The sequence below is a fragment of the Scyliorhinus canicula genome, chromosome 17 (genome assembly GCF_902713615.1).
Source record: "Scyliorhinus canicula chromosome 17, sScyCan1.1, whole genome shotgun sequence".
NCBI classification, from domain to species: domain Eukaryota; kingdom Metazoa; phylum Chordata; class Chondrichthyes; order Carcharhiniformes; family Scyliorhinidae; genus Scyliorhinus; species Scyliorhinus canicula.
The window spans coordinates 108,785,085-108,810,194 of record NC_052162.1 but is presented as its reverse complement, the minus strand read 5'-3'; the positions used below and the strand labels follow the sequence as shown (position 1 = coordinate 108,810,194).

General features: G+C 48.1%; 1 protein-coding gene across 3 annotated transcripts; it reads right to left on the bottom strand.

Annotated features, from left to right (window-relative positions):
- Positions 1-735: 735 nt before the first annotated feature.
- On the bottom strand, positions 736-17,472 carry LOC119952020 (zinc finger protein 271-like). Of its 3 annotated transcripts, none has more exons than XR_005457740.1 (3): positions 17,250-17,472; positions 11,763-14,181; positions 736-2,179 (listed from the first exon to the last, which is right to left on the bottom strand). XR_005457740.1 is itself a non-coding variant. In XM_038775490.1 (2 exons), exon 2 carries the CDS (start codon positions 13,813-13,815, stop codon positions 12,721-12,723), a length of 1,095 nt encoding a protein of 364 aa, XP_038631418.1. In that variant the 5' UTR covers positions 13,816-14,181; positions 17,250-17,472; the 3' UTR covers positions 11,689-12,720. The 3 variants fall into 3 exon arrangements, 1 of the variants encoding a protein (XP_038631418.1); XR_005457739.1 differs by lacking the exon at positions 736-2,179 and adding an exon at positions 9,580-10,127; XM_038775490.1 differs by lacking the exon at positions 736-2,179 and having other exon boundaries at positions 11,689-14,181.
- Positions 17,473-25,110: the final 7,638 nt, after the last annotated feature.

The window sequence follows — 25,110 nt, the reverse complement described above, 5'->3', positions numbered from 1 at the left end:
AAGGTATGTCACTGGACTAGTAAACCGGAGACCCAGAGTAATGCTCTGTGGACCCAGCTTCAAATCCCACCACCGCAGATGGTGAAATTTGAATTGAATAAAAATCTGGAATTCAAAGTCACATGATAACCATGAAACCATTGTTAATTGTTGTAAAAACCCATCTGGTTCACTAATGTCCTTTAGGGAAGGAAATCTGATGTCCTTACCTGATCTGGCCCACATGTGACTCCAGACCCACAGCAACATGGTTGACTCTCAAAGGCAATTAGGGATGGACAATAAATGCTGGCAGAGCCTGGGATGCCCACGTCGTATGAATGAATTAAAAAAAACATAGGAGCAAATGTCGGCCATTAGTAGTGATTGAATTTTACTGTTAATCATGCCCAGGACTGAACCATGTTCACGTGGGTCTGTTTCTGCTGATGTTCATAAACTCCAGGCCAGTACAACATGCTAATGTTTTAGATAAAAGTCAAATATATCAGTTTGATGGCTCACAATGATGGTAATTTTGTCAAACGACAGCTGGAGAGGTTGTGAACAGTGTGCTGGTGAGACTCGGTTTACAGCAAGGTCACAATCAATTTGCTCTCTTTTAACAGAACATGACTGATCAGCAGTTTGTGGCAAATAATATGACTGCAGCAGGTTTTAAAAGTAAATATCTAAAGGTTTCTAAATTTCATATTGTTTAGTAATTACTGTTTACAACAAACTTATCAAGGGGAGCCAGAACAAGGTCTTTTTAATGATCTGATATTCTACACCATCAGGCCCCGGTTAAGCAAAGAAGAAAAAGATTGGTACATTTATAGATTTCAGTTGAGCTCCGTCCACATCCTCAGAAAAGCCCTTCAGTAAAACACTTCATAAGCATGGTCATTGTTGTCATGTGAGAGCCAATATGCACATCACAAGATCTCACAAAACACCATCAGATCATTGACAAGACAATCTCTTTCAGTTAGATCAAAAGACAACATTAGCTGATGGAGTAAGGACCAGGAAACACAAAATGAAAGTTTTGGGCAAGAGATGCAGGGAGGATACAAGGAAGAACCTTGTCACGCAGTGAGTGGTAATGAACTGGAACTTTCTGCCTACAAGGATAGTAGAAGATGAGAAAATAAATAATTTCAGTGGGAAATTGAATGGACACTTGAAGGAATTAAACTTGCAGTGCTATGGACAAACGGAATGGGGTGCACAATGGCCAACACTGTTGCCTAATAGCGCCAGAGACCTTGGGTGACTGTGTGGACGTCTGCGTGGGTTCCTCTGGATGCTCCGGTTTCCTCCCACAGTCCAAAAAGGTGGTTAAGTTGATAGGATGTGCTAAATTTCCCCCAGGTGGAGTCATGAGGATGGGATGGGGGATTGAACCTGGGTGAGGTACTCTTTCAGAGATCAGTGCAGACTCGATGGGCTGAATGGCCCCCTTCTACACTGTAGGGATTCTATGATTTTCATCGGGTTGTATTCTGTTGATGTCAATAAACTCTAGCACAGTGATAGGTGTTAATATTCTGATAAGTCAAGTAAGTAATCTTTGTGTTAAACTCACTTTCTGCCGAATCTTGCTAATATCTCGAATACAATTTAGTTTATTTTGAAGTGCTCTCCCACTCCCGTCTCTACCATTCTCACCTCCAACAGGTGAGGAGCTCATGGTACCTCTTTGTCACTAAGAGTGAGACAATCTGATCTGCTGCTTCCTTCCCTTCCACTCGCCCACCGGGTCAAACTCTCTAAAGTTGCCCTGGGACTTCAGAAATTATGTTATGAGGAGAGATTACACAAATTTGGCCTATTTTCTATAACACTTCGAAGGTTAAGGAGTGATCTGATTGAAAACTTCAGGATATTAACAGAGGAAGACAGGGTAGATAAAGATAATCTGTTTCCATTGGTTGGAGATTCTAGAACTAGGCGCAGATCTCAGTATTTTGGTAGGTTTAGCAGGAAGGAAAAAGACGTCATGCAGCTTTGTTAGTAAAGGAAGAGATCAGTGCTGTGGTGGTAAATGATATAGGCACTGGAGATCAAGACATAGAATCAATCTGGTAGAAATAATAAATAGCAAGGGAAAGAAGTCCCCCCAAGGAGTTATCTGCAGGTCCCCAAACAGTAGTTCCACAGTGGGGCACAGTATAATGCAGGAAATATTGGAGACCTGTAAGAAAGGAAGAGCAATAATCATTGGTGATTTTAATATGCACATAGAGTGGATTAATCAACTTGACAAAGATTCTGAGGACTTCCGATTGCGGTGATGCGGAGCTAAGCCGCACGTTCGGTAGCTCCCGCTTTTTTCGGTCTTTTGGGCTCTTTTCAGGGCCCGTAGCGGTGCTGGTTGGACTTTTCCCCGTGTGGGAACACCCTCTCTAAGATTCTCCATCGGTGGATGGCCTGGACTAGGAGTGGAGCAGTCAAAAAATCAGCTTTGGAGCAGAGAAAGGTGCGACGTAGAAGAAGCAAGATGGCGGCGGGCGGGGAAGCAGCAGCAGCGTGGCAGCAGTGGCGCGAGAGCAGCAGGAGCTGCTTCAGCGCTCCTTTGAGGAGCTGAAGGCAGAGATTCTGGAGCCGTTTAAGGCCTCCCTGGACAAGCTCATGGCGACCCAGACGGCTCAGGGTGCGGAAATCCGAGAGCTTCGGCAAAAGGCCTCGGAGGGCGAAGACGAACTCCTGGGCCTGGCAGTGAAGGTGGAGTCGCACGAGGCGCTCCATAAGAAGTGGTCAGCGAGGATGGAGGAGATGGAGAACCGGGCCCGTCGGAAGAACCTGCGGATCCTGGGCCTCCCAGAGGGGCTGGAAGGTTCGGATTTGGGGGCCTATGTGGCCATGATGCTGAACATGCTAATGGATGCAAGGTCGTTCCAGGGGCCTTTGGAGCTGGAGGGTGCCCATCGGGTGCTGCTGAGGAAACCCAGGACAAACGAGCCGCCTCGGGCGATTCTAGTCCGTTTTCACCGCTTTGTCGACCGCGAGTGTGTGCTGCGTTGTGCGAAGAAGGAGAGGAGTAGCAAGTGGGAGAATGCAGAGGTCAGGATATACCAGGACTGGAGTGCGGAGGTGGCGAAGAGAAGGGCTGGCTTTAACCGGGAGAAGGCAGTGCTCCACAAGAAGGGGGTCAAGTTTGGCTTGTTACAGCCGGCACGCCTGTGGGTCACGTATAAAGATCGGCAGCTATATTTTGACTTCCCGGAGGAGGCCTGGGCTTTTGTTCAGGCAGAGAAGCTGGACTTGAACTGAGGGCTGGGGACTGTTGCATACAGCCGGAGGCTTTGTCCTCCTTGGTATCCTTTCGCTTTATCGGTTCTATTGGATGATTTTGTTTTTTTTTGTTGTTCTGCCTTTTTTTTTGCTTGTTTGGGACTGTTATCTGTTTATTTGGGTGTTTTGTCATGTTTGGGGTCTGTATTTTGTTCACTGGTTGAGAGTTTGGGTGGGGTTCGCGGTCCTGTTGGGTCATGTGCCCGTCTTTCTTTTCCCGCGTTTTGGGTCGGGGGGGGCAGGGCTTGGGGTGGAAGCTTTTCTCTCGCGCTAGAGGAGCGGTGGGCGGGGCCGGCACTGGGGAGGTGGTTGTGCTGCACTGGGGGGGGGGGGGTCATTGGGATGGCGGGAGCAGCCGGGGTCAGCAGCAGTCGGCTTGGGGGGGGTGGGTGGGTTTTGGGGGGGGGTACCGGGTTGCTGCTGGAATGGCCAAGACAGAGCTGGAGCACGTAGAGGGGGTCGGGATGGGGGTCGGTCTCTGTGGGGAACGGGCTGAGCAGGGGGCGCGGGCACGTGGCGGATTGCGGAAGGGTGATGGCTAGTCGTAGGCGGTCCCCTGATCCGGCTGATCACCTGGAATGTGAGGGGACTGAATGGGCTGGTCAACCGGGCCCAAGTGTTTGCGCACGTGAAGGGGATGAAGGCGAATGTGGCCTTGCTTCAGGAGACGCACCTGAAGGTGGCGGATCAGGTTAGATTGAGGAAGGGATGGGTGAGCCAAGTGTTTCATTTGGGGCTGGATGCAAAGAATCGGGGGATGGTGATCCTGGTGGGGAAGAGGGTGTCGTTTGAGGCGTCGAATGTGGTGGCAGACAGTGGCGGGCGGTATGTGATGGTGAGTGGCAAGCTGCAAGGAGAGCGGGTGGTTCTGGTTAATGTATACGCCCCAAATTGGGACGATGCGGGTTTCATGCGGCGCATGTTGGGCCAGCTTCCAGATTTGGAGGCGGGGGGTCTGATAATGGGGGGGGGGGATTTCAACACAGTGCTGGATCCGCCACTGGATCGATCCAGTTCCAGGCTGGGAAGGAGGCCTGCGGCAGCTAAGGTGTTGAGGGGGTTTATGGACCAGATGGGAGGGGTGGATCCATGGAGGTTTGCGAGGCCGAGGGCCAGGGAATTTTCATACTTCTCCCATGTGCATAAGGCCTATTCCCGGATCGACTTCCTTGTTATGAGTAGGGCGCTGATTGCGAGGGTGGAGGATGCTGAGTATTCGGCGATAGCCATTTCCGACCATGCCCCGCACTGGGTGGACCTCGAGCTGGGGGAGGAGAGAGACCAGCGCCTGCTTTGGCGCTTGGAGGATGGGCTGCTAGCGGACGAGGAGGTGGGGGGACGGGTTCGAGGTACCTGGAGGCCAATGACAATGGGGAGGTCCGAGTGGGGACGGTCTGGGAGGCGCTGAAGGCGGTGGTTAGGGGGGAGTTAATCTCCATTCGGGCCCACAGGGAGAGAAGGGAGCAGAGGGAGCGGGAGAGATTGGTGGGGGAGATGGTGAGGGTGGACAGCAGATACGCGGCGGCCCCGGAGGGATTGCTGAGGGAGCGGCACAGCCTCCAGGCTGAGTTCGACTTGCAGACCACCAGAAAGGCGGAAGCTCAGTGGAGGAAGGCACAGGGTGCGGTGTATGAATATGGGGAGAAGGCGAGCATGATGCTGGCACACCAGCTCCGTAAGCGGGATGCGGCTAGGGAGATCGGTGGAGTTATGGATCGGGGAGGAAATGTGGTGCGAAGAAGGGTAGATATTAATTGGGTTTTCAGGGACTTTTATGAGAAACTGAATCGGTCCGAACCCCCGGCAGAGGAGGGTGGGATGGGGCACTTTTTGGACAGGCTGAGATTCCCGAGGGTGGAGGAGGGACAGGTGGAGGGACTGGGGGCGCCGGTCGAGCTGGAGCAGCTGGTCAAAGGGATAGGGAGCATGCAGTTGGGGAAGGCGGCGGGGCCGGATGGGTTCCCGGCTGAATTTTACAAGAAGTATGCGGACCGGTTGGGTCCCCTGTTGGTTAGGACCTTGAACGAGGCAAGGCAAGGTTGACCTTGCCCCCGACGATGTCTCGGGTGCTAAGCGGGACAAGGATCCCCTGCAGTGTGGGTCATACAGGCCAATCTCACTTTTGAATGTGGACGCCAAGCTGTTGGCAAAGATCTTAGGCGTGAGGATAGAGGACTGTGTGCCGCAGGTGATCCATGAGGATCAAACGGGGTTTGTGAAGGGGAGGCAGATGAACACCAACATAAGGAGGCTCTTGAACGTTATAATAATTCCGGCGGGAGAAGGGGAGGCAGAGATTGTGGTGGTGCTGGACGCGGAGAAGGCCTTTGATAGGGTTGAGTGGGGGTACTTGTGGGAGGTATTGGAAAGGTTTGGGGCGGGCTTTGTTAGTTGGGTGAGGCTGCAGTATGAGGCCCCGATGGCGAGCGTGGCCACGAATAGGAGGAGGTCGGAGTATTTTCGGCTATTCCGAGGGACAAGGCAGGGGTGTCCCTTGTCCCCCCTGCTCTTTGCGCTGGCAATTGAACCCCTGGCTATGGCACTGAGGGAGTCGGGGAATTCATAGATTATCATAGAATTTACAGTGCAGAAGGAGGCCTTTCGGCCCATCGAGTCTGCACCGGCTCTTGGAAAGAGCACCCTACCCAAGGTCAACATCTGCACCCTATCCCCATAACCCAGTAACCCCACCCAACACTAAGGGCAATTTTGGATACTATGGGCAATTTATCATGGCCAATCTACCTACCCTGCACATCATTGGACTGTGGGAGGAAACCGGAGCACCCGGAGGAAACCCACGCACACACGAGGAGGATGTGCAGACTCCGCACAGACAGTGACCCAAGCCGGAATCGAACCTGGGACCCTGGAGCTGTGAAGCATTGTGCTATCCACAATGCTACCCCTTTATTTTGACAAAGATTAATTGGAGGGGGCTGGTCCGGGGGTGGGGAGGAGCACCGAGTGTCGCTCTATGCGGATGACCTATTGTTGTTTGTGGAGGACCCGGTGGGGGAATGCGGAGGTGATGGGGATTCTCTGGGAATTTGGGATTTCTCAGGAGGCAAGCTCAACTTGGGGAAGAGCGAGCTGTTTGTGGTACACCCAGGGGATCAGGAGGGGGGGATTGGCAGGCTCCCACTGAAAAGGACGGAGAGGAGCTTGAGGTACTGGGGGGTTCAGGTGGCCAAGAGTTGGGGGGCCTTGCATAAGCTTAACCTCACAAGGTCGGTGGAGCAAATGGAGGAGGAGTTTAAGAGGTGGGACATGTTGCCGCTGTCTCTGGCGGGTAGGGTACACGCAGTCAAAATGACGGTGCTCCCGAGGTTTCTGTTCCTGTTCCAGTGCCTCCCTATCGTTATCCCGAAGGCCTTTTTCAGGCGGGTTAACAAGAGCATTACGGGGTGAGAAGGGTGTTATTGGAGCGGGGCAGGGATAGGGGGGGGCTGGCGCTGCCGAACCTCTGTGGGTACTATTGGGCTGCCAATGCAGCGATGGTGCATAAATGGGTGATGGAGGGGGAGGGGGCAGCATGGAAGAGGATGGAGATGGTGTCCTGTGTGGGCACGAGCCTAGAGGCGCTGGTAACGGCGCCGCTGCCGCTCCCACCGAGGTATACCACGAGCCCGGTGGTGGCGGCTACCCTCAAACTTTGGGGGCAATGGAGACGGCACAGGAGGGAGGTGGGAGCCTGGATGGGGGCCCCGATACGGGGCAACCACCGGTTTGTCACGGGGAAATGATGGCGGGTTCCTAAGTTGGCACAGGGCAGGTATCAGGAGTTTGAGGGACCCGTTTGTAGACGGGAAGTTTGCGAGCCTGGGTGCGCTGGAGGGGAAGTTCGGGCTCCCCCCGGGGAGCGCCTTTAGGTACATGCAGGTAAGGGCGTTTGTCAGGCGGCAGAGTTTCCTCTGCTGCCGCCGCGTGGGATCCAGGACAGGGTGCTCTCGGGGGTGTGGTTTGGTGAGGGGAGGATCTCGGCAGCGTACCAGGTGATGCAGGAGATGGATGAGGCCTCGGTCGAGGAGCTGAAGGGAAACGGTGGGGAGGAGCTGGGTGAGGAGATGGAGGAGGGACGTGGGCGGACGCCCTGGGGAGGGTGAACTCCTCCTCTTCTTGTGCGAGGCTTGGCCTCATACAGTTTAAGGTGCTGCATAGGGCTCACATGACTGGGACAAGGATGAGTTGGTTCTTCGGGAGTGAGGACAGGTGTATCAGGTGCTCAGGGAGCCCAGCAAATCATGCCCATATGTTCTGGGCATGCCCAGCGCTGGGGGAATTTTGGAAGGGCATAGCAAGGATGGTGTCGAGGGTGCTAGGATCCAGGGTCAATCCGGGCTGGGGGCTCGCAATGTTTGGGGTTGCAGTGGAGCCGGGAGTGCAGGAGGTATGGAATGCAGGAGTGCAAAGAGGCCGGTGTTCTGGCCTTTGCGTCCCTAGTAGCCCAGCGGAGGATTCTTCTTCAGTGGAAGGATGCGAGGTCCCCAAGCGTGGAGGCCTGGGTCAACGATATGACAGCGTTTCTTAAATTAGAGAAGGTGAAATTTGCCCTAAGGGATCAGTGCAGGGGTTTTTCAGGAGGGTGGCAGTCATTTCTGGATTTCCCGGCAGAACGATAGGAAAAGGCCAGTAGCAGCAGCCCGGGGAGGAGGGGGGTTGTTTTGGACCGGAGGGACGGGCATAGTTGATCTATGCTACTGGCGGGCGTTGATTTATTTATTTCTCTATGTGTACACCGGGGGGGGGGGGGGGGGGGGGGGGGTCGAAGGGGCGCGTGTTTTGTGCGAATGGCGAGTGGTAATTTACCTCTTCCTTTGTGTATGCGCGGGTCGGAGGTTACTGTTTTTTTCTTTTTCTGTTCTTTGTAAACATTTTTCTTACTTTTGTTGTTGCTATTTTATGAAAATTTGAATAAAAATTATTTTTTTTAAAACTTGACAAAGATTTCTTCGGGGGAGCGTTCATTGAATGTATGTTGCTTGGCGCAATATGTTGTGGAAGCACCACCTGAACAGGCTATTCTGTATTTAGTATTGTGTCATCGTGAGGAATTAATTAATGATCTGATAGTTACGGATTCTCTCGGGAAGAGTGATCATAGCCTGCGAAATTTCAAATTCAGTTTGAGGTCATGAAACTGGAGTCTCACCCTAGCATTGTGCAGTTCAACAAAGGTAATTACCTAGGCAAAAGGACATATTGGCGCCGTGTGAGACTCAATGACTAAAATGTAGCAGTGGCAGATGTTATAAAGATATAAATTCCTCCCGACTAGAAATATTCCAGAGAGGAAGAAAGATTGTGAGAAAGGGAAAAATACATCCATGGCTAAGCAAGGAAGTTAAAGAAACCAAAGACAATAACGATGGCATACTATATCACAAAGGCCAGTGGCAGGCTGGAATATTGGGAAACCTTTTAAAATCGAGAAAAGCTACCTAGAAAAGTAACAAAAAGAGCAACGGTAAATTATGACAGAAACTAGCACAAAATATTAAAGAGGCAAAAGCTTCCATAAGTATATAAAAGGGAAGAGAGTAGCTGATGTGAATGTTGGTCCCTTGGAGGAAGAGACTGGGAAGTTCTGGGAACACAGAAATAGGAGAGACACTAAATTAGCATTGTTCCTCAGTTTTTACGGTGGAGGACACGAGTACCATCCCAATAGTAACAGGTATTGCAGAGGTAATAGAATGGGAGGAACTTAGAACAATTATCATCAATAGGGAAAAGGTACTGAGTAAACTATGGGCTTGAAAGCAGACAAGTCCCGAGGGCCTGATGACCGACATCCTAAGGTCTTAAAGAAAGTGGCTGTGGAGATAGTGGATTCATTGGTTATAAAAGTCCAAAATTCCCTGGATGCGGGAAAGGTTCCAGGGGATTGGCAAAAATGCTAAAATCCTTATTCAAAAAAGGTTGGAGGCAGAAAGTAGGAAACTATAGACAAGTTATTTTAACATCTATCATTAGGAAATTGTTGGAATGGGGGCGGAACAGTGGCTAGCACTGCTGTCTCACAGCACCAGGGACTCGTATTCAATTCCAGCCTTGGGTGACTGTCTCGTTTAGAGTTTGTACGTTCTTCCAGTGCTTGCGTGGGTTTCCTCCCGGTGCTCCGGTTTCCTCCCAAGTTCAAAAGACGTGCAGGTTAGTTGGATTGCCCAAGATAAATTGCCCCTTCGTGTCCAAAAGGATAAGTGGGGTTACGGGCATAAGGTGGGGGCATGGGCCGTGGTAGGGTGCTCTTTCAAGAGGATCGGTGCAGACCCGATTGGTCGAATGGCCTCCTTCTGCACTGTAGGAATTCTATGATTGTTAAGGAAGTAATAACAGGACATTTGGAAAGTCAAAACGCAATTCATCAGCGTCAGCATGGTTTATGAAGAATGAATCATGCTTGACTAACTTCAAAGATGTAACAAGCCAAGTGGATAATGGGCATCCTGTAGAAATACCTGGACTGCCAGAGGCATTTTATAAGGTGCAGCACAGCACAAAAAGTTAAAACACAAGGTAATGGGATTAGGGGTAATTTATTGGCTTGTATGGAAGACCGGCTAACAGACAGAAGACAGAGAATCGGGATTAATGGCTCTTTTTTCTCGTTGGCAAGAAGTAACTGGTGAGGTGCCACAGGGTTCGGTCCTCAGGCCCTAACTATTTACAATATATATTAATGATTCGGATGTAGGGATAGAAGATACTCCCACCAAATTTGCAGATGACACAAAAATAGGTGGGATGGTTCCTCAATACAAGTGGATATGGATAGGTTCGATTAGTGGGCCAAGATTTGGCAGATGGAGTTGAACGTGGATAAGTGTGATGTTATCCATTTTGATCTGAAAAATATAAAAGCAAATTATTATCCTTCCGTGTGGAGTTTGCACATTCTCCCCGTGTCTCACTCCCACAATCCAACGGTGTACAGGGTAGGAGGATTGGCTATGTTAAATTGCCCCTTAATTGGAAAAAAGAATTGGACACTTTAAATTTTAAAAAAATCTAAATGGAGTGTCCTCCTGCATAAAGCACAAAAAACTAGTTTGCAGGTACAGCAGGAAATAAGGAAGGCAAATGGATTTTTGGCATTTTTTGCTAAATATGAGTATAAAAGTAGGGATGTGTTGCTGCAACTGTACAACACATTGGTGAGACCACACCTTGAGTACTGTGTACAGTTTTGATACCCTTACTTGAGGAGGTACTTGCATTGAACATAGTTCAGAGTAGGTTCACGAGATTGATTCCAGAGATGAGGGGTTTGTCTTATAAACAGACATTGAGCAGTTTAGACCAATGCTCTTTTGAGTTTAGATGAGGGGAGATCTAATTGTGGTACACAAGATCAATAAATTATTGAGGGCAGCACGGTAGCACAAGTGATTGGTACTGTGGCTTCACACCACCAGGGTCCCAAGTTCGATTCCCTGCTGGGTCACTGTCTGTGCGGAGTCTGCACTTTCTCCCCTTGTCTGTGTGGGTTTCCTCAGGGTGCTCCAGTTTCCTCCCACAGTCCAAAGACGTGTGGGTTAGGTGGATTGGCGATGATAAATTACCCTTAGTGACCAAAAAAGGTTGGGAGGGGTTACTGGGATGTGAGGGCTTGAGTAAGTCGGTGCAGACTTGATGGGCCTAATGGCGTCCTTCTGCACTGTATGTCCTATTGACAAATATATTTTTTGTGGGGAAATCTAGACTGAGGTCACAGTTTGAGGAGAAGCGGTAGCAGAATTAAAACAAAGATGGGAAGAAATTACTTGTCAAAGGGTGGTGAATCTGGAATTCACTACCCTGAGTGCAGAGATTCCGGGATGTTTAGTAAATTTGAGGCGATAAGACACGATTTTAATTAGTAGTGGGTTGAAGGGTTATGGAGAACGTGCAGGAAATTGAAATTGAGGCGAAGAGATCAGCTATGATCGTATCGAATGACAAGCGGGCTCAAGGGGCTAAGTTACCTACTCTTCACTCTTATGTTCTTTTGTCGTAAATACATCAGGTTCAATCAAAAGTACATGCCCGCACTTTAAAGAGTCTCCAACTCTGTTCACCTGCATTCACCTTGCTGGTATTTTCCAACTGATTCTGGACCTTCTGCAATTTAATTTGTCCTTTCCAAACCTCTTTCGGAATCATTTTGAGACACTTGTAACTGCCATCATCCTCTTACCCAATTCCCGGTATCTCTCACCGCCGGCTCGCCTGTTTTCTGTCAGACGAAGAGCCATTCCCTGTAATATGTCAATGCCATTGTACACTCAGTCTTCACGTCGGAGCTTGCCCATTCACGTTTAATTGAGACTGGTGCTTCTCAAGCCAATGATTGCGACCATTATGATCGCACTCCTAACACCATTTGTATGTCACAGATTACCCAAAAAAGTGGGTTGCACTCATAAATTATTTTAAAGTAGTTTATTAACAAGCAAGTTTAAATATGATGCAGAAGCTAAATAGGCAGAAAAACACACAACCTGTGATAGGCGAGAACTGTTTACCGATCTTGGAGGACAAACAGCCGGATTACATGGAGTGAGAGCTGATCTGCGTAGCTGGTGGTGACAGTCTCCTCTGAACAGTTAACTGTTGTGAGCCGGTTTGGATGTTGGCCTGAAGCCAGCACGGAGCACTTCAAAATCTCTTTACTCTCAAGAACCAGTTTCAACCTTCACACAGTTACTTTACACATGAGTCATGAGATCCTATCGTATCAGAGTTAAAAATGTCTTGTTTCTGGGTCTGTGCTGGAGACATATCCTTGGCAGAGATAACAGGCCTGTCCTGTGTTTGTTGGCCAGCAAGCTGCTGTGGAAGCTTTCTTCATCAGACAGAGAGAGAGTATGGGAGATATTTCTATAATCCATAAATCTCTGAAGATCTTATACGGTTATTCGACAGTCAGTTCTGACAGTCTGTTACTTGGACTGAACTTGTCTCCATTCCCATGCTGAGGGGATTTCTGTACCAGACGGGAGGATAACATTTGGGAACTCTCGATTCTCCATCAATTCCCAATCCCCGTCTTTCTGCTGGATAATAGTGGTGTCACTGTGTGTAATGTGCAAAGCACAAGTCAGTAAGAATCGTCAGCAAGGATTAATCAGCACTTTCTAATTGGAAATGTTAATCATTGGAACTTCTCAGACACTGAATTGTTGTGTTCATACCAAAGATAAGTTTAGAATTGATGTAAAAGTTCAGAATCTTGTTCTAAAGTAATTTCTGATTAGAATTCTTGAATTATGGGGAAAGATCACAGACAGCAGTTCTTAAAGAGACACTGCAGCTCCGAGAACACAATCAGCTATAGATCCAGAGCTGCAGCTCATTGACAGGGATTTTTAACATAATCAGAAACCCCATCTGTCAGGATGAGCATATTTCCGACTTGGATGTGATCAACAGCAACAATAACACCAGAATCCACTTCAGTCACTTGTGAACTCGCTGGTGTCTCAGCAGGTTGGATGATTGGGTGAATCCCTTCCCACACTCAGTGCAAATGAACGGTCTCTCTCCAGTGTGAACTCTCTGGTGTGCCAGCAGGCTGGATGACCGCGTGAATCTGTTCCCACACTGCGTGCAGGTAAATGGTCGGGCCCCTGTGTGAACTCGCTGGTGTATATTGAGGTTGGATGAAGACCGGAATCTCTTTCGACAGCAAGTACAGCTGAACGGTCTCTCCTCAGTGTGAATTCGTTGGTGCCTCAGCAGGTCAAACGATCTAGTGAAACCTTTATCACAAACAGGACAGGTGAATGACCTCTCTCCAGTGTGAACTCGCTGGTGTGCACTGAGGTTGGAAGAAGACCTGAATTTTTTTTCACAGGAGGTACAGCTGAACAACTTCTCCTCAGTATGAACTCGCTGGTGTGCTTTGAGGTTGGACGAAGACCCAAATCTCTTTTCACAGGAAGTACAGCTGAATGGCTTCTCCTCAGTGTGAACTCGCTGGTGTGCTTTGAGATTGAATGAAGACCTAAATCTCTTATCACAAGAAGTACAGCTGAATGGCCTCTCCTCAGTGTGAATTCGTTGGTGGCAACTGAGATGAGATGAAGACTTGAATCTCTTTCCACAGGAAGTGCAGCTGAACGGCCTCTCCCCTGTGTGAAGTCGCTGGTGCTTCAGTAGGTCAGAGGATCCAATGAATCCTTTGCCACAAACAAGGCAGGTGAACGGTCTCTCCCCAGTGTGAACTCGTTGGTGTATCAGCAGGTTGGATAACTGAGTGAATCCCTTCCCACACTCAGGGCAAATGAACGGTCTCTCCCCAGTGTGAAACTTCTGGTGTCTCAGCAGGTTGGATGACTGAGTGAATCCTTTCCCACATACATGGCAGATGAATGGCCTCTCCCCAGTGTGGAGCAGCTGGTGTCTCAGCAGATAGGAGGACTGAGAGAACCCTTTCCCACATTTGGAGCAAATGAACGACCTGTCCCCAATGTGAGTACGCCGATGCTTTTCCAGCAAAAATGGATAATTGAACCCTTTCCCACAGTCCTCACATTTCCACGGTTTCTCCATGGTGCATGAGTGCTCATATGTCTCCAGGTTGGATGATCAGTTGGATACTCCTCCATATACAGAACACATGTCCAGTTTCTCCCCACTGTGAATATTGTGATGTTCTTCCCAGCTGTGTAACTAGTTAAAGTTCTTTCCACATTCAGTTCACTGGAACACTCTCACTCGGGTGTGTTTTTGCGTCTCGTGCTTTTCCAGTCACACTGATGTTTGAAATCTTTTCCCCTACACGTAACAGAAAAACATACTTCTTTCCACATTCAATGGCAAATGAAATTCCGGTCCTGATGAAATGAGTGATTCTGTCAGATCTTGAAGTGATGTTTGATTTGAGTTACCCATCTGCAATCCTCCACTTCTATTTATCTGTAAAAGGAGTTTACAAAACCTATTACCGTCAATACAGGACAGAAATTCAAAACAGACAAATCTAGTTTCTTTGGGACACTCCTACCCTCCCCTCCCCCCCCCCCCCCCCCCCCCTCCCCCCCCCCCCCTCCCCCCCTCCCTCCTCCCAAGCTGCAAATCCCCTTCCCACACTCTCCCTCCACCGTGTGCTGAAATACAAACAAAGTTTTGGACAATTTGTTCTGCGCCTTTTTACAATGAGATAATGATATGTTTGATCATTCACTTCAGTCATTACCTATGACAAATCATTAATCTGAGACCCCTGATTTGTTTTGATTTTTTGTCACGTGTGCCGAGGTACAGTGAAAAGTATTGTTCTGCGTAATGTCCAGACAGATCACTCCATACATGAAAAAAAAAGGACATACATAAATACACAACGTAAATACATAGACACAGACATCGGGTGAAGCAAACGGAGTGCAGTACTACTCAGTAGAGATGTGTGAAGGGATCAGTTCAGTCCATAAGAGGGTCATTCCGGAATCTGATAACAGCGGGGAAACTGTTTTTGAACCTGTTAGTGCATGTTCTGAGACTTTTGTATCTCCTGCCCGCTGGAAGATCCTGATCGACCACACATAACAAAACTGGATTTAATAAGAAATGGTGAAGGTGATTTCTCCAAACCTCCCACGGTTTCCTTGCTTCTTTCTCTCCCACTCTAACCAAGTTAAACCTCAGATCAGCATCATGGCCCATTCTCTTCTTGATGACCAATTAACTCCAATTAAATATTGAGAACACTGAAGACACAGTTTTCAGTCACTGTTCCAATCTCCATTCACTCGATATCAGCTTGATCCCTCTCCCTGGGAAGACTCTGAGATGAAGTCTGTCTGGTCACAATCTCAGTGTCACATTTGATCTCAGGGCGAGTTTCTGACCTAATTTCTGTGCCATCACAAAGACCGCCTGTTTCCACCTCTGGAATTATCACCAATCTCACTCCTGTCTCACTGCATCTGCTGCTGAAACACTCATTCCTGCCATTGTTCCAGACTTGACTATTCCAACACACTCCTGGCGGTGCTCCCACATTCTACGCTCCACAAACTTGACACCATGCCAAAGTCTTCAGTCTGTGCCTTCACTTAGAGCGACGCTCATTCCCCTACTTCTAACCTTCTTAGAATCCTGGTCAAGCAGTAACTTGATTTTGTGAATCTCATCCTCCCTTGACTTCTATACCCTCCACACCTCTGAAATCTCCTCCAACTCCATGACACTGATTTCTCTTCTGGGAGAATCTCCTAATAGGGGCCACTGTTTAAGAATAAGGGGTCATCCATTTAGGACAGAGATGAGGAAAAATAATTATCTCACAGGGGGTGAATCATAAGTAAATCTTTGGAACTCCCTCCCTCAGAAAATGGTGGAAACAGTGACTTTAACTATCTTTAAGATAGAGATTGAGATCTCCATAAAGGAGACATTATCTTGGGTAGGCAGGAGTTTACAATCAAATCAGCGACAGTGAGTTCAGTGCCCTCATCCCAGGCTCTGAAATTAGAACTACAGAACCACAGAGTTGCTACAGTGCAGAAGGAGGCCATTCGGACCATCGAATCAGCACTAACCCTCTTCAGCGCACTGGGCCCATTACCCTGCCCTATCCTCATCTAACCTGCACACCTTTGGGTACTAAGAGGCAATTCATCATGGTCAATCCACCTAACCTGTACATTTTTGAACTGTGGAAGGAAACGGGAGCACCTGGAGGAAGCCGGGAGAATGTCCAAACTCCACAGCCAGTAAAGGCCGGGAACTGAACATGGTTCCCTGTGCTGTGCCAACCACACTTTCCTGGTACACACACGACTGCGTGGCAAAACTTGGTTCCAACTCCATCTACAAGTTTGCTGACGATACGACCATAGTGGGCCGGATCTCGAATAACGACGAGTCCAAATACAGGAGGGAGATAGAGAACCTAGTGGAGTGGTGTAACGACAACAATCTCTCCCTCAATGCCAGCAAAACTAAAGAGCTGGTCATCGACTTCAGGAAGCAAAGTACTGTACACACCCCTGTCAGCATCAACAGGGCCGAGGTGGAGATGGTTAGCAATTTCAAATTCCTAGGGGTGCACATCACCAAAAATCTGTCCTGGTCCACTCACGTCGACACTATCACCAAGAAAGCACAACAGCGCCTATACTTCCTCAGGAAACTAAGGAAATTCGGCATGTCCACATTAACCCTTACCAACTTTTACAGATGCACTATAGAAAGCATCCTATCGGGCTGCATCACAGCATGGTATGGCAACTGCTCGGCCCAGGACCGCAAGGAACTTCAGAGAGTCGTGAATACCGCCCAGTCCATCACACAAACCTGCCTCCCATCCATGGACTCCATCTACACCTCCCGCTGCCGGGGGAAAGCGGGCAGCATAATCAAGGATCCCTCCCACCTGGCTTACTCACTTTTCCAACTTCTTCCATCGGGCAGGAGATTCAGAAGTCTGAGAACACGCACGAACAGACTCAAAAACAGCTTCTTCACCACTGTCACCAGACTCCTAAATGACCCTCTTATTGACTGACCTCATTAACACTACACCCTGTATGCTTCAACCGATGCCAATGCTTATGTACTTACATTATATATCTTGTGTTGCCTGATTATGTATTCTCATGTATTTTCTTGAATTTTGTTTAATTCCCTTTTCTTCCATGTACTGAATGATATGTTGAGCTGCTTGCAGAAAAATACTTTTCACTGTACCTCGGTACACGTGACAATAAACAAATCCAATCCAATCCTTTAAGACACTTGAGTATTCATGAAAAGGAACACATTGTCAACATTTTTCATCTGTCACAGAGCAGGACAGAGGCAAGAATATCACGTTTCAAAAATTATCTTTCACACTCAAATGTCTGAGTCACACTTGCTGCAAGTCCCACACACAGGGAGTTGGGCTCTGTTGGCACAAGATACATAACTGTACCGCTATAAAGATGGCAGCCGCACATGCGCTCTCTTTATTGCCTCCTTGTAAAGAATACGGCCATTACCTGGGTCTATCTCCGGTGAAAAAGCCTCAGCCGCCACTCAGCGAGTACGCCACCCAAATTGCTGCTTGACGATTTGTTAGCGACACCTTGAGTTTACGAAACCTCGCAAACCAACTGCCGATCCTGTCTCTGTTCACAGGTTTATTTTCAACTTCGAATCCGCACTCGGTCTGTGTAAAACCTGGATTTTAAATCCACTCACTGGAACGCAAACCGTCTGCCTGCAAGGACTGCGCATGCTCCAATTCACACCGATTGACGGCAGCTCCGGGCCAATAGCAAGGGCAGGGGGCGGTCTGGAGGACTAAGCAGGAGTGGCTGGTCCTCCGAACAATCGGGGTGAAGGAGGGGAGTTACTGGAGCACCAAGCTGGGGCAGTTGGTCCTCCGAACAATCGGAGGGAATGAGTGAGTGAGGCCGGGCTGGGAGTGAAGCATGCGTAGTACGAGTGCTGTCTTGGGATGAAGGTGCTTGATGTGCTTTTCCAGCCCAGCGGGTGAAAAAGAGCCGACTCCAAGAGAGGAATGGAGTCGGAGGATGGACTGGGAGGATTCATAAAAGCCCGGTGGAGGACTCCAATTAGAAACTATTTACAGGGGTTTTGAAGGGGAGGATTTACACACACAAAACTCAAACCAAGAGAAATGAACCATAGATAAAAGCAAATTACTGTGGATGCTGGAATCTGAAATGAAAGGGAAAATGCTGGAAAATCTCTGCAAGTCTGGCAGCATCTGTAGGGAGAGAAAAGAGCTAGCGTTTCGAGTCTGATGACTCTTTGTCAAAGCTCGGTTTCCCTGGGTTTCTGTGGCTATGACTCATCTTTCATTCTCACTCCACAGTATAAATATTCCCCACTTTCTGGTCTGTTAGCTTTGACTAAGAGTCAAATCTCTAGGTCATCCTGTCTGTGCGCACTCTTTGGGACTGTACCACAAAGTATCTATTGCCTCTCCCTGTTTCTTCTGCCAGAATTCATCATCTCACTGAGGGTTGTATTCCCAGAAATTTAGAAGATTAAGGAAGATTTTATCAAAGCTTTCATAATATTAATTGGAAATGATATGTTAGAGGGGAACTATTTTCATTGGTTAGGGAATCTAGGGTGAAGAAACATAGTCTAAGAATGAAATTGGAACAATCTTCTCCTGGGATAGTTGGTAGAAGTTTGGAATTCTATTTCTAAATTGGCAGTTCATGCTTGATCGATGTTCATTGTAAATCTGACATATATAGATCTTTGCTAACCCAAGGCACACTGTAGTGATATGCCTGTAAACAGTGTCAGATGGCTGGTGGTGCAACCTCCAACTAGCAGATAGTGGTACAGACACCCCATGCAGTGGTCAAGCGACAGGCACTCCAATATAAGTGGGGGCACATCCCGCCATCATGAGATGGTTATAAGACGTAAAAGTGAACAGTCATACGAAGTGTAGTTCCAGAGGAGTACAAAGAAACTCCACGATAACGTGCTCTGTAACAGATCACTATCTTACCACATGTGATTCAATAAAGATCCTACTTTGGACAAGTCAAGTCATTTGGCAGATTCCTTGCTAGATATCGAACACCAGACACAATACACACGGAACAAAAGGTCACCGATCAATCATGATCTGATTGCAGGGTCGGACAGGCTCGAGGGCCAAAATGATCAACTCCTTGTCATAAAAACATACAGCACAGAAGGAGGCTAATCAGAAATTACTACATTCATCACAATGATCACTTTTCATTTGTGTCAGCTCCATCCACTAATTATCAGTTTTATTCAGTATCACAACCTGTTTTAGCTTTTTGTGTGTTCTCTCTCACTCCCTTTTCTGTTTTATAGCAATTTCACAGGGGATTAGATGAGGAGCTTGTGCAGTCGAGAATCTCAAACCCTTGGGATTTTCTGGTCGCCGACACCGAAATCACGTTTTGCAACAGGCCAGAAAACCGCTGTTTACGATGAAATCGCGGGTGGCACTCCTTTCGCGATGCTCCGCCCCTCCAAAGTGGCGTACTCTGGGAGTACGCCGCATGCCGTATCGAGGGCCTCAGGAGCAAACGGAGGATCTGAGGACAATACTGTACACAATACTCCAGATGTGGTCTCACCAATGCCCTGTACAACGGAAGGACAACCTCCCTCCATTTGTAATCAATTTCTCCTCACAATAAGTGATAATATTCTATGAGATTTCCTTATTACTCGAAGTATACTAAACTTTTGTGATTCATGCGCTCGGACACCCAAATCCGTCTGCAATCTCCCACCGTTTAGATAAGCTTATTTTTTTCATTCTTCCTGCCAACACGGACAATTTGATATTTTCCCACGTTATACTCCATTTGCCAGATTTTTGTCCATTTACTTAACCTAATTTTGTTCATTTGTAGCCTCCATATGTACTCTTCCCAAATTACTTTTTACCTAAATAGGCAGCTGTTCTGCCTATTTCTGCCAAGTGATATTGCAAGTGGCCTGCCACAGCTCTTGCTCCAGCAGAGCCACTCAATTACCATGGCCTTCCCTTTCACTAAATCCACTTGCAGTCGATTTATTTTATTTCAAATTTCCAATATCCACAATATTTTGCTTTATTTTGCGAGGGGTTTATTTGTATTTTCTTTTCAAGCATGTTTCCAAATGACTGAAATACAAAATGGAGAAAAGGTGCAATTTCTTTAACCATAGATAGAAGCCAAAATGATTTGGATATTGAGCACATCGAGGAGCATCTGTGTATTGAGAATTTCAGGTCTGTGCACTGGTGTAGTGCAATTCTGATGGAAACACATTGCCCTGAAATGAAAACCATGTTTAGTTCTCCATAGACACTATGTTTCTCTCTCTGCAGACACTACCAGATCTGCTGCAAATTCCCGTATTTTCTGCTTTTACTTCTGATTTACAGCACCAATTTTCTCTGACTCTTTAATTCTGGATGCCAGAGTGAGTGGATATTTATGAGTCCAAATCACACTGTGAAAAGATTGTTCAACAGCTGAGCTACTGATAAAATGAGAAGAAAAATTACTTGTTCATGCCGTCTCTTGGCTGAATAGACTTGGACTGTTTTCATTCGAACAACATTATGAGGGTATGGATAGAGTGCATGGGCAAGCACTCTTTCAGAGGGTGGATGGATCAGTCACCAGAGGGTATAGGTTTCAGGTCCGTGGGGCAAAGTTTAGAGGAGATGTGCGAGGCAGGTTTTTTGACACAGAAGGTGGAGAGTGGGGCAGCATGGTGGTGCAGTGGTTAGCACTCTGCCTCACAGTGCCGAGGTTCCAGGTTCGATCCAGGTTATATTTTAAAAAGGTGGAAAGTGCCTGGAACGTGCTGCCAGGGGAGGTTGTGGAAGCAGACATATTAACGGCATTCAAAAGGCATCTCGACAAATACATGGATAGGAGGATACGGTACTTGGAAGTGCTGAGGGATTTTGTCAAGGGTGGTATCATGACCGGTACAGGCTTGGACGTCCGAAGGACCTGTTCCTGTGCCTTATTGTTCTTTGTTCTATAACCAGATGCCTTCCCATTTTTAGTTGTTAGAGTTTCCAGGAGATTTTCTGATTGTTCCCTGGTTCACCTCTCTTTCATCCCACACAGCCCAGCCCCCCCCCCCCCCTTCTCTCTCTCTCTCTCTCTCCCACATTCCTTCTCTCTCTCTCTCACCCACATACCCTTCTTTCCCTGCCCCAACATTTTCTCTCCCCCCAGAGCCTGCTCTTCCTTGTCCCCACATCGACCTCTTGATCTCTCCCATACTCCATCACTCTCCCACTGCCCCCCACACCTCCTCCCTTTCTCTCTTACCCCCCACCTCCTCCTTTTCTCTCTCCCCCCACCTCCTCCCTTTCTGTCTTACCCCACACCTCCTTTTCTCTCTCCCCCCCACCTCCTCCCTTTCTCTCTTACCCCCCACCTCCTCCTTTTCTCTCTCCCCCACACACCCACCCTCTCGCTCCTCCACAAACCCCCCTTCTCTCCCCCGCACACCCACCCTCTCTCTCTCCCCCGACACCCACCCTCTCTCTCCCCCGCACACCAACCTTTCCCTCCCCCGCACACCCACCCTCTCTCTCCCCCGCACACCCACCCTCTCTCCCCCGCACACCCACCCTCTCTCTCTCCCCCGCACACCCACCCTCTCTCTCCCCCGCACACCCACCCTCTCTCTCCCCCAACACCCTCTCTCCCCCGCACACCCACCCTCTCTCTCCCCCGACACCCTCTCTCTCCTCCGCACATCCACTCTCTCTCCTCCGCACACCCTCTCTCTCCTCTGCACACCCTCGCTCTCTCCTCCGCACACCCTCGCTCTCTCCTCCGCACACCCTCGCTCTCTCCTCCGCACACCCTCTCTGGCTCCTCTGCACGCCCTCTCGCTCTCCTCTGCACACCCTCTCTCTCTCTTCTGCACACCCACTCTCCCTCCTCCGCACATGCCCCCTTGTCCCTCACCCCACCCCCTCTCCCTCTCGCTCTTCACGCACTCGAGGGCAGTAATGAACCAGTTGAGATTTTACAACAGTCCAGCAGCTTTCATTGTCAGTTTTTCCTCGTGCTGGCATCAAAAACTGCCAAATTAATTTATCTTTGTTTCAGAACCTGCCTTTGTGATTTTGTGGGTTTTCCGTCACTCACTTTGTTCTGATTAAATAATTTTTTTTTTTTTTACAGGGTGTTAGAAGGGGATGATTTGCAGTTGGGAAACTGAAAACAAACATCACATCAGGATCTGACAGAGTCGCCAAACTTATAGTAACCAGAATATCATCGGATTCTGAAAATGGAAGAAGAAAGCACCGTTCACAATGGGGAGAAACTGTGTTAATATGGAGACCGTGAGGACGGAGAAAATCGCTGTAGAACTGGAGACTCATCGGCTTAGTCATACAGGAGAGAGACCATTCATATGCTCTTTGTATGTGGAGGGATTCACTTGTTCATCTGATCTGCTGAGACAGCAGCGAGTTCACACCGGGGAGAGGCCTTAACTTGTTTCAAATGTGGGAAGGGATTCACTCGACAATCCATCCTGCTAAAACACCAGCAAGTTCACAATGACGAGAGACCTTTCACATGGTCAGACTGTGTGAAGTGCTTTAAAAGTACTAGTGTCCCATCAACATGTTCTCAATGTGGGACTGGCTCAGGCAATCATCACCTCCCTGCACCAGAGAGTTCACACTGGGGAGCGAATCATAGAATCCTTACAGTGCTGAAATTGGCCATTCGGTTATGGAATATGCACCATCCCTCTGAAAGAGCACCATACCTCGACCCACTCCCTCACTCTATCTGGGATAAAGGGATCATTTTCAGGATGGTAGTCGGTGACTAGTGGTGTGCCTCAGGGGTCGGTTTTGGGACCACAACTTTTCACAATATACATTAACGATCTGATCACAGACTACTACTGTGCAGAAGAGGCCTTACAGCCCATCGAGTCTGCACCGACACATGAAAGGCCCTGACCTGCCCACCTAATCCCACTTGCCAACACTTGGCTCATAGACTTGAATGTTATGGCGTGCCAAGTACTCATCCAGGTACTTTTTAAAGGATATGAGGCATCCCACCTCCACCACCCTCCCAGGAAGTGCATTCGAGACCATCGTCACTCTCTGGGTAAAAAAGCTTTTTCCTCAAATCCTCCCTAAACCTCCCACCCCTCACTTTGAACTTTTGTGCCCTCATAACTGACCCTTCAACTAAGGGGGACAGCTCCTCCCTATCCACCGTGTCCATGCCCCTCATAATCTTGTACATTTCAATCAGGTTACCCCTTAGTCTTCTCTGCTTCAGAGGAAACAACCCAAATCTATCCAACCTCTCTTTATATCTTAAATCTTCTATCCCAGACAACATTCTGGTGAATCTTCTCTGCACCCCCTCCAGTGCAATTACATCCGTTCTATAACGTGGCGACGTGAATTGCACACAGCACTCCAGCTGTGGACTTAACAAAGTTCTACACAGCTCCATCGTGACCTCACTGCTTTTGTAATCTGTGCCCCGATTGATTAAAGCGAGTATCCCATATGCCTTTTTTACCATCCTATCAGCTTGCCCTTCTGCCTTCAGACATCTATGGACAAACACGCTAAAGTTACTTTGTTCTTCGGAACTTCCTAGTGTCAGACCTTTCGTAGTATACTTCCTTGTTAAATTATTCCTTCCAATGTGTATCACCTCACACCTTTCAGACTTAAATTCCATCTGCCACTTATCCGACCATTTGACCATCCTGTAACCCAAGACACTCAACCTCACTGTTAACCACCTGGCTAATCTTTGCACCATCGGCAAACTTACGAATCCTACCCACCACATAGTTATCGATCTCATTTATATACATGACAAACACAAGCGGGCCCAGCACGAATACCTGTGGTACGCCACTGGTCACAAGCTTCCAGACACTAAAGCAACCATCTATCATCACCCTCTGTCTCCCACCACTGAGCCAATTATACATCGACCTTATCAAATCACCCATTATCCCATGTTCATTTGCCTTCTTTCATTTAATAAATTTAGAGTACCCAATTAATTTCTTCCAATTAAGGGGCAATTTAGCATGGCCAATCCACCTAACCTGCACATCTTTCTGTTGTGGGGTGAAACCCATGCAGACACGGGGAGAATGTGCAAACTCCGCACAGACAGTGACCCAGAGCCTGGATCGAACCTGCGACCTCGGCGCCATGAGGCAGCAGTGCTAACCACTGCGCCACCGTGCTGCCCCTTCATTTGCCTTCTTAATAAGTCTCCCCTGTGGGACCTTGTCAAAGGTTTTGCTAAAATCCATGTAAATTATATCAACTACACTGCCATCATCTATACACGGCTGCATGCTCAAAAAAGTCAATCAAATCTGTTAGGCATGACCTGCCTCTGGCAAAGCCATGCTATCCCTGGTCAAACCTTGCCTCTTCAAGTGGAGATAGAGTCCCTCCTTCAGAATCGTCTCCAGTACTTTCATAGCCACTGACATGAGACTCATTGGTCTGTAGTTCACTGGCTTGTCTCTACACCCTTTCTTAAATAGAGGGACAACATTTGTTTTCTCCAGTCCTCTAGCGCCCCCCCCCCCTCCCCCCACCCTTGGCCAGAGAGGAACTAAAAATTTGGGTCAGAGCCCCGGCCATCTCCTGCCTCGCCTCCCACAGCAGCCTGGGACACAATTCATCCAGACCTGGAGATTTATCCACTTTTAAGGCCGCCAATATCTCCAATACCTTGCCATTCACTGTGACAATTTTCTCAAGAACCTCACAATCTCTCTCCCCAGTTCCATAACTACCTCCTCATTCTATTGGGTGAAGACTTGTGAAATATTCATTCAACACCCTCCCAATGTCCTCCGGTTCCACCAACAGATTTCCCCCTTGGTCCTTAATGGGCCCTACTTTTTCCCTGGTTATTCTCTTCCCATTGATATACTTAATACAATGTCTTGGCATTTTCCCTACTTTTGCTAGCTAGAGCTGTCTCACAGCCCCTCTTTGCTCTCCTAATTGATTTCTTAAGCTCCATCCTGGACTTTCTGTACTCCACTAATGCCTCTGCAGACTTGCTCCCCTTATACTTGTTAAAAGCCTCTCTTTTCCTTCTCATCATATCTTGAATGACTCTGGTCATTCATAATTCTCTGGGTTTGTTACACCTTCTTATTACCAGAGAGGGAATATATTGGGCCTGTATCCTCCCCATTTCATCTTTTAACGCCCCCCACTGCTCTTCTGTAGACTTCCACGCAAGTAACTCTTTCCAGTCTACTTGGCCAGATCCTGCCTTATTTTGTTAAAATATACTCACCCAATCCAAAATCTTTTGTTGCAACCTGTCTATTTCT

Excerpts from the sequence above, each read along its gene's own strand:
- LOC119952020 (XM_038775490.1), bottom strand. The coding sequence starts at position 13,815 with ATGGAGAAACCGTGGAAATGTGAGGACTGTGGGAAAGGGTTCAATTAT.